Below are 9,321 nucleotides of genomic sequence, written 5' to 3' on the forward strand. Positions count from 1 at the left end.
GAATACAAATTGGAATCTTTCAACAAACTGATGCAGCACTGGAGGGCAGGTGTATGGAAGAAATCCATATTTATGCCCATTCCAAAGAGAGATGACCCAATAAAATGCACAAGTCACTAAAAATGTCATATCACTTGCAACTACAATTTTGCTGAAGATAATTAGTAAGTTGTTGTGACAGTACATTGACAGGGAACTGCTAGAAATTCAAGTCAGATTCAGAAGAGGACATGGAATGAGGGGTATCATTGCTGGTGTCAGATGGATTTTGGCTGAAAGCAGAGAATGCCAGAAAAATGTATTTTATTGACTCTGCAAAGGCTTTCAGCTGTGTGGATCATGACAAAGTATGGATACCATTGCTAAGCACTGACATTCCAGAACACTTCATTGTGCTCCTGAGGAATCTGTATATGGACCAAGAGGCAGTTGTTAGAACAGAACAGAATCAGGAAAGATGTGCACCAGAGTTGAGTTGTATTCTTTCACCATACTTATTTCATCTCTATGCTGAGCAAGTAATCTGAGAAGCTGAGAAATGTATGAAGAAGAATGTGGCATCAGGATTGGAGGAAGACTCCTTAACAACCTGTGATATGCAGATGATACAACCTTGCTTACTAGAAGCGAAGAGGACTTGAAATACTGCTGAAGATCAAAGACTTCAGTACGGATTTCTCCTCAATGTAAAGAAAACAAAAAACCCTTAACAACTGGACCAATAAATAACATTGTGATAAAAGGAGAAAAGATTGAAGTTGGCAAAGACTTCATTTTGCTTGGATCCACATTCAACACTCATGAAAGCAGCAGTCAAGAAGTCAAATGATGTATTAGTTTAGTGATTTTTGCTGCAAAACACCCTTTTCAAGAGCAAAGATAGCAGTTTTGATTGATACTTTCAGTTGCCTAATATGCATATGAAAGTTAGACAATAAGGAAGACCATCTAAGAATTGATGCATTTGAGTTATGCTGTTGGAGGAGAATATTGAAGGTACTGTGGACTGCCAGAAGAAGAAACAGATCTGTGTTGGAAGAAATACAACCCAAATGCTCCTTGGAAGCCAGGAGGACCAGACTTTGCTTCTCGTGCTTCCGACCTGCTGTCAGGAAGGATCAGTCCCTGGAGAATGACATCATTCTTGGTAAAGTGGAGGGTCAGCGAGAAAGAGGAAGACCCCCCCCCAGTGAGAAGGATTAGCATTGTGGCAGCAGCCATGGGCTCAAGAGTAGCAGGACAGCCGAGGGCTGGACATTGTTTTGATAGGTTGTGCATAAGGTCACTGAATCAGAACTGACTCAGAGGTACCCAACAATGCAAACAACCTCAGTGATATCAATTACATTGTCATGTTGTGTAACCATTCCCCTAATTGATGCTGAATATCCCTTCACCCCCACCCCGGTGACTACTAATAAATCTTGGTCTCCTTGTATTGGCCGGTTCCTGTACGTGAGATCCCATAAAGATATTTTGAGGTAATTACAGATCTACATACAGCTGTAAGAAATGATAACGACCCCTTGACCTGGGTCTTCCAGAGGTCACATCTTCTATGTCTTGTCGTAAAGTATTACAGCATGGGTCCTGCCCCGGATACAGTCAGGATGAAACAGTTCCATCCCTCCAGGGAACCCACATGTCATTGTGGACCAGCAAACCAGACCTTTCCATCAAGTGTATGCCAACTGATTGGGCTGTAGGACAGAGCAGAAATTTCCCGCAGAATTCCCAAAGCTGTCATCTTTATGCACATCTATAGCCTGGTCTTTCTCCCAGGAAATCACTGGTGGGTTTGAACCACTTCCTTTTGGTAGCATCTGAGCCCTTAACCATGCACCGCCAGGGCCTACTTGGCGCTTGTATAAACTCCGAAACCGAACACACTCTCCTCTAGTCGATAGTCTCATAGCAGCAGGCCATCCTACAGGACAGGGTAGAACTGTTCCTCAGGGTTTGGAAGACTAAACCTTTGGAGGAGTAGAATGCCTCGCCTCCCCCCCCCACAGCAACCCAGTGTTTAACCCACTACACCACCAGGGCTCCTTTGTCCTCGTGAAAGCACCCCCCACAAACCAACCAACCCATGGCCATCAAGTTGATTCCAACTTGTAGTGACCGGCTCTAGGATTTCAGAGACTGTAAACCTTTACAGGACCAGACAGCCCCATCTTTATCCCACACAGCAGCTGTTGGGTTTGAACTGCCAACCTGTGGTTAGCAGTGTGGTGCTTATTCTCCAGTTTCACGAGGGCTCCTTTGTCCTCGTATAACCTTTCCAATTCCTTAATTTAGTGTTGTGTGTTGTCCAGTTGGTTCTGACTGATAGCAACCCTGAAGCAGGAGGTGGGTTTGAACCGCGTACTTTGTGGTTACAGTCCAATGCCACACCAAGACTAATACATTTTCCGCTTCTATAATTTTGTCATTTCAAGAATATTCTATTAATTCACAATAGCACAAAAATGGAGATAGCCTATCAAAGGGAGAATGGGTACGCAAACCGTGGGAGGTACATGCACAAAATCGATCATTACTCAACGCTGAAGAACGGTGATGATTCTGTAAACCACGTCATGACATGGATGAACCTGGAGGACGTTTCTGACTGAAATTGCTTACCAGCTGCAGGAGGGAAGGGAGAGCAATTCACTGCCTAGAGGGTAGACATATGTTAGCTTGGGGGACAGGGAAGGCAATATACAACAAGGAGGAGTTTGGGAGAAGAATGATGAAGGTGGGAAGGCACAAGGAACAGTATAAGAGTTAGAGGGACTAGAAGTGAATCTTGTCGTATACACAGCCCTGCTACAAAAGTAGTCTACAGGTAGATAACGTGGACTTATACGAGTGAGCGGGTGTGGGAGGCAGAGTGGGAGCATACCCCCAAATGTATATGTAAGCGTATTTGTAGCTGGGTAGGCTGCAAACATATCTATGACTGTGGTGTAGCAAATGGGCAAAATCACAAAACTTGTTAGGCGGCCTTGTGCCATCCTTACAATTGTCATTAAGTTTGAACCCATTGCTACTGACCCTGTGCCAGTCCATCTCACCGGGGGTCTTCCTCTTTTTCACTAACCTTCCACTTTACCAAGAATAGCATCCTTCTCCAGGGACTGGTCCCCCCTGATAATATGTTTGGAGTACGAGAGACGACATCTAGCCATCCTTTCGTCTAAGCAGCATTCTGGTTGTGTTTCTTCCAACACAGACTTATTTGTTGTTCTGGCAGTCCCTGGTGCTTTTCTGTCACAATGCAAATGCATTGATTCGTCTATGGTTTTTCCTTATTCGTTGTCCAACTTTCACATGCAGTTGAGGCGACTGAAGATACCAATCAAAACTGCTACCTTTGCTCTTGAACACTTGAACGAGGTCTTTTGCAGCAGATATGGCTAACTTAATACATCATTTGATTTCTTGACTGCTGCTTTCATGAGTGTTGGATGTGGAGCCAAGCAAAATGAAGTCCTTGCCAACTTCAATCTTTTCCCCTTTCATCACAGTGTTATTGATTGGTCCAGTTGTTAAGGTTTTTGTTATATTTACATTGAGGTGCAATCCATACTGAAGGCTGTGCTCTTTTGATGTGTATCAGTAAGTATTTAGTTCTGCTCATAGTGACCTTATGCCCAACAGAATGAAACACTGCTCGGTCCCGCGCCAACCTCAGAATCATTGCTGCGCTTGAAACCCATCGCTGGTGCCCCTTTGCCAGTCCATCTCGTTAGGGGTCTTCCTCTTTTTTGCTGACCCTCCACTTCATCAAGCATGATGTCCTTCTCCAGGGACTGGTCCCCCCTGACAGTATGTCCGAAGTTGAGAGACGAAGTTGGCCCATCCTGGTTGTACTTCTTCCAACACAGATCGGTTTGTTCTTATGTTACTTATCCATAGCAACCCTGCTTAGGGTTCCAAGGCTGTAATTCTTTTTTTATTTTTTTAAAGCTTTTTTTTGTGAATTAAGTGATAGTTTACAAGGCAGAACATCCGTTTTGCATTCAACCAATCATATTTTGTTTCATTGCAGTGATCACAATCCCTTCCATGCACCATTGGTTAACAGTATTTCCCTTTATTCCCTCTTGTTTTTTTGATGTATAGAAAACACACAGAAAATATATATTTTATTTAAATGACCAAAGGGCACATTTTGCAAGCCAGCCTCCTTCTGCCCACTAGCATACAAGACCGTAAGACCGTGAACCTCTATTGGAACAGACAGCCTCATGTTTCTCCCTCTGAGAGACTGGTGGTTTTGAACCACTGACCTTGTGGTTAGCAGTCCAGTGCTTATCCTATAGTACCACCAGGGCTCTGGTTTCTTGTCAGGCTAACTAAGAATTACCTGCACTGGTTCCCACTTAGTACAAATTCTTAAAAGAAGTCGTTAGATCTCAGCCAGAATCCGGAGCTGCCGGTATTGTCTTTTTGACCCGCAACTTGAACGAAAAATGAATTTATTATCCCACTTGCTCTACTTGTAGATTTCTGCAGATATTCTACCTAGGTGACCGCAGTGAAGACCTTTCCCTTCTTCCTTTCCAGTCTGATTTCTTTTATCCTTCTTCCTGTCTGATTGCACTGACAGGCACTTCTCGTCTGAGTGTGAGAGCTGGCATCCCTACCTTGTGTCTGAACATAGGGGGGCACCTGTGGTCTTTCACCACTGAGGTGAGGTTAGCTGAGGACTTTTATAGATGCCCTTCATCTCTTTGAGGAACTTTCTTCTACAGGAAGTCCCCAGACTCTGAACAGGACCCATCCCTAGTGCATCTTTCTTTACGTCTAAGTCTGTCTTTTTGTTGAATTGGCAGGTAAGTGAGAACAGGTGGGTACAGTTCTCTTTTAAAGGACCCTGGTGTGGCACTGTAGGGTAAACACTGAACTGCTATCCACGCTATCTGCTCAAACCCACCAACTGCTCTAGGAAACCCTATGCAGGATCGCTTGGAACTGGAAATGACTCGATAGCACTTAACAACCAGAAGTACAAGGGAAGGCTCAGAGTCACTTTCATGATTTGTAAGTCATGCACACAGCTAGGGAAGGAGCTTGTGATAAAGAAATTTTAAAAAATGCTTTACATTTAATAAGTCATACACTTGGTTTCATTTCAAGTATTACAGTCCCCTCGGTGTATAATAACAGTTTTCCGCTTCCTCCTCGGGGTTCCTATTTGCATTCCACCCACCTTTCCATTCCTTCTCACTTTGTTCTTAGGAAAATGCTGCCCTTTGATTCCATGGTGAGCATACCTTGGTAGTCTTGTTGTCCAGCCCCCACCTTTCCCTAAACCTAGCCACTGCTTGGCTGAAAATTGGGCCACGAAGGTGAGTTCCTTTCCAGACTTGAAGGGTCAGGGGTCATAGCCTCAGACTCACTTCTTTCTGACCAGTAGACCTGGTGTTTTATTATTGATATTATTAAAGACTTTTGCGGTTTGTTCCATCTTTTCACCCACTCTCTCCAGACTGTCTAATGTGATGGCTTTCAGAGCGGTTGGCATGGTAACCGGGCACCATCTAGTTCTTCTGGTCTCAGAGTCGTGGAGACTGATGGCCGCCTGGTCCCATTCCTCCACTGGACTGAGCCCACGCTTCTTCAGTTCTTATGTGATGGAGAATTCTTTCTTCAATCAAGTCAGAGTGAGGGCTAACCTCACATTAAAGGGCAAGCATGAATTGTCTGTAATTGGGAAGTATATTTGTAAGCTTGTATTCCTTTTTTTTTGTAATTTAATAAGACTTCTTGATTTTACAGTGTAATTTTCTACTGTGGGAAGCTAGAAGACAGCTAAGTACATTAACCTAAAAACAGCAGCAGTTCATTCACTGAGGTTTGAAATGTTAACCTTAACCATCCCCGCTTGGACCTTGGTATACATAGTTGGATTTGATGTCATTGTATTTAGGAACACTTTAGTTGGTGTTCATGGTGGAGATCAGTTTCTGTTGTTGTGAATTGCTGTCAAATCGATTCCCACGTTGTTGTTAAGCGTCATCAATGTTGGTTCTGACCACAGGACACTGTATAGGATTTCCAAAGAGCGGCTGGTGTGTTTGAACCGTCATCCACGCGGTTAATAGTCCAGCTGCTTATCCTACAGTGCCACACCAGGATTCCCACGCTGCTCTCCCTTTCATGTCATTCTCTCGCTGAGGCATTTGTGTAGTGATGTCCTCTGTCATTCTGGATGTCGGGAATGAATCATTCCTCCCTGCCTCTTTCCCCCTTCGTTATCAATCTAGGTACAAGGCATCACTTTCACTCACTTGGTTTCAAAGCTATAACCCCCCCACCCCCCCACCCCCCCGCTTTTGTTACTTTCTGTTCTGCTTACTTCTCTCCTTCCTGCCTCTAAAAGAGAATGCACAGAGTCATTTTATTATGTGGTTGTTGTTACCCTGGATGGGTTTCCGAGGTTGTAAATCTTCACGGGAGCAGAAAGCCGCATCTTTCTCCTGCGGAACAACTGATAGTTTTGAACTGCTGACCTTGTGGTTCACATCCCGATTTGTAACCACTATGCTACTTTGTAAAAATCTGTCTTTCTTTTTACAGTGGGATACATTAACTCAAACCCTAACACTGATTCGATACATATCTGTTTGTTTTCCAGGAGGGTTTGCCTTTGTATATGAAGCTCAGGATCTTGGAAGTGGTAAAGAGTATGCTTTAAAGGTAATCAAGGACTGTGTGCCTTAGGCCTGGTCTGCCGGGCTCTGGGAGCGGGGCGGCTGGACCTGGAGAGGTCCCTTCCGGGGAGCAGCCCTCTCCCACCTGGATGCCACTACCTCGTGGCTTTCCATCAATACAAGGAACTTACAACCCATGTGCGTGAAACATGCATGGCACAGCCTACCAAGTGTGTTGAAATCACCCTGGGGTACCCGGGCTGGATTCTGGGACATTCCAGAGGTTCCTCGGGCTTGGCGTGTGGAGTGGCAGAGCAGCCTCTGCTTTGACCGCGGTCCAGGCGAGTGGCCAAGCTAGGGCCACCTCTGTGCCTTTATTTTGGGCGTCCAGAGTTGAGCCCCGTGTTTCTCTCAGTGAGCACGCTCCCTGCCCTTGTCTGACTTGGGCCCAGTTAAACCCAACGGGTCTGTTTTGAAGGGTCCCTGTGAGCCAAAATCGACTCGGTTACAGCGGGTTCTTCTGGCCTCCTATCAGAACCTCACACAGCGCTGATATTTGGCGCTTCAGGAGACAGCATTGCGTCTGTTCTCTGGGACGAGCTCATCCGACTAGGCTTTGTGCCGAGTGGAAAAGTCAACCCCGTTTGATCTCTTTTGTGTGTCATTTCCTGCTCCAGAGGCTGTTGTCAAATGAAGAGGAGAAGAGTCGAGCCGTCATTCAGGAAGTCTGCTTTATGGTATCCTTCTGTGGAGGCGCCGCCTCGCCAGCCCGTCTTGAGTGACTTGCGGAAGCAACCTTTTCTTTTCCGGAACTTGTTTATAAAGTATGTCTAGTTAACAGAATTTTCCGCCCCTGTTCTTCACTTGGAGTCCTGGTGGGGTACTGCAGGATAGTGCACTGGATGGCAAAGTCGGTTTTAACCGCAAGGTTAGCGGTTCAAACCCACCAGCTACTCCTCGGAAACCCTAGACAGTGTCGCTATGAGTCAGAACCGATTTGACAACAACAGCCACATTGTTCACTATCCCCGGGGTCACACGAGGGCTCACCACTCAGGGAGTGGAAGTATTGTTCTGATGGTCGATTGGGATGTGGGCCACATCCCCCCAGGGATAAGCCTCCCAGGCCCCTGCGCTTGCTCCTGGTCAGCAACTGAGAGCCCTCCGCCACAGCCCCCCAGGGCTACAATGGTCCTCGGGACTGACATGCTATGCCATCCATTCTGCTCCTACGAGACCCTTTCACCCTGCCCAGTGATCCTGGGACTGAGGTGTGACCAGGCACGGCTGATGGGTCCCTGCTTGGGCCTCGCTTGCTGGTCTCCAGTTTTTCGTTGGTTAAAAGGTGGTCCTTCTCCTCTCTCCAAACATGGCCCTCTTGGGGCCCCTGCTGACCACTAGGGTGGGGACACAGTGTCCTGTCGACACCAGCCTGTCAGTGTGTCCCCATGGCCACTCTGCACAGCCTCCTTGCAGCCTTCACTGCTTTCTCAGCCCTCTGTGGGTCCTGTGGCCACAGATCTGTCATGCCTGGGATGAGGGGGGTTGTCCAGAGCCATGCCATCAGCATATCACCCAGGCCCTGTCCTCATACTCTCCCCGGCCTCCCCCTGCCTCTGTTTGTCCTGCCAGTGACTGGGTAGACCCTGGGGTCCCTTTCACCCAGACAGGGGGTGCCCTGGCCCCCCAACCTCCCGCTGCCTCTGTGAGGCTCGCCCCCTGCCTTCTCCCTCACCTTTATGCTCTGGTTGCTAAACTCATGAGGAAGCTGTGTTCACGGTGATAACCTTAGCGTCTCAGCGCGTATGATGGGCTTCACACGTTTGTGGTTTCACGGGGAGACTTACGAGCACATGTGCGCCTGTTTTTCCTTTAACCAAATACCTTCAGAAAAAGCTGTCTGGCCACCCCAACATTGTCCAGTTTTGCTCTGCAGCATCCATCGGGAAAGAGGAGTCGGACACAGGGCAGGCTGAGTTCCTGCTGCTGACAGAGCTCTGTAAAGGTAAGCTTCCTGTCTCACCTGAAGGACGGCATTGAAACTGTCCGCACGCTTCTAGAGTATAGGCAGCATTTCCGTGCGTCTCCTCTCAAACGGACATCCCTGGGTGGTGCCAGGGTTGCCATCGACTGCTAAAGTGAAGGTTGGGGGTCAAACCTAACCAGCCATGTCTCACAAGAAAAGCCTGGTGACCTGCTTGTAAAGGATGACTGTTAAGAAAACCCTTCTCTGTCTCATGGGAGCTCTGTGATTCTGAATCCACTCACCACTAGTGTATTCGCTTTTGGTTTCTTCCAAACATACTGTTGTTAAGTGCTGTTGAACTGGTTCCAACTCCTAGTGACCCTGCATAGGCATTTCCCAGACTCTGCTTTATTGACTACGCAGAGGCTTTCGATTGTGTGGATCATGACAAGCTATGGACAACATTGCAAAGTATGAGTATTCCGGAACACTTAATTGTGCTCACGAGGAATCTGTACCTGGACCAAGAAGGCAGTTGTTCGAATAGAACCTGGGAACACTGAATGGATTAAAATTTAAAAAGGTGTGTGACAGGGCTGTATTCTTTCACTATATTTATTCAACCTGTATGCTGAGCAAATAATCTGAGAAGCTGCATTCTATGAAGAAAAACGTGGCATCAGGATTGAAGGAAGACTCATTAATAACCTG

The 9,321-nt window shown here is 46.6% G+C and overlaps 1 protein-coding gene across 1 annotated transcript in view; it reads left to right on the forward strand.

Annotated features, from left to right (window-relative positions):
- Positions 1-9,321, forward strand: part of GAK (cyclin G associated kinase) — a 96,666-nt gene that overhangs the window by 9,841 nt on the left and 77,504 nt on the right. Inside the window, exons 2-4 of the mRNA XM_006874137.1 lie at positions 6,629-6,690; positions 7,322-7,381; positions 8,535-8,649. Coding sequence (XP_006874199.1) covers positions 6,629-6,690; positions 7,322-7,381; positions 8,535-8,649 — 237 coding nt within the window. The remainder of the gene's footprint in view (positions 1-6,628; positions 6,691-7,321; positions 7,382-8,534; positions 8,650-9,321) is intronic.

The sequence above is a fragment of the Chrysochloris asiatica genome, unplaced genomic scaffold, assembly GCF_000296735.1.
Source record: "Chrysochloris asiatica unplaced genomic scaffold, ChrAsi1.0 scaffold00262, whole genome shotgun sequence".
Taxonomy (NCBI): Eukaryota; Metazoa; Chordata; class Mammalia; order Afrosoricida; family Chrysochloridae; genus Chrysochloris; species Chrysochloris asiatica.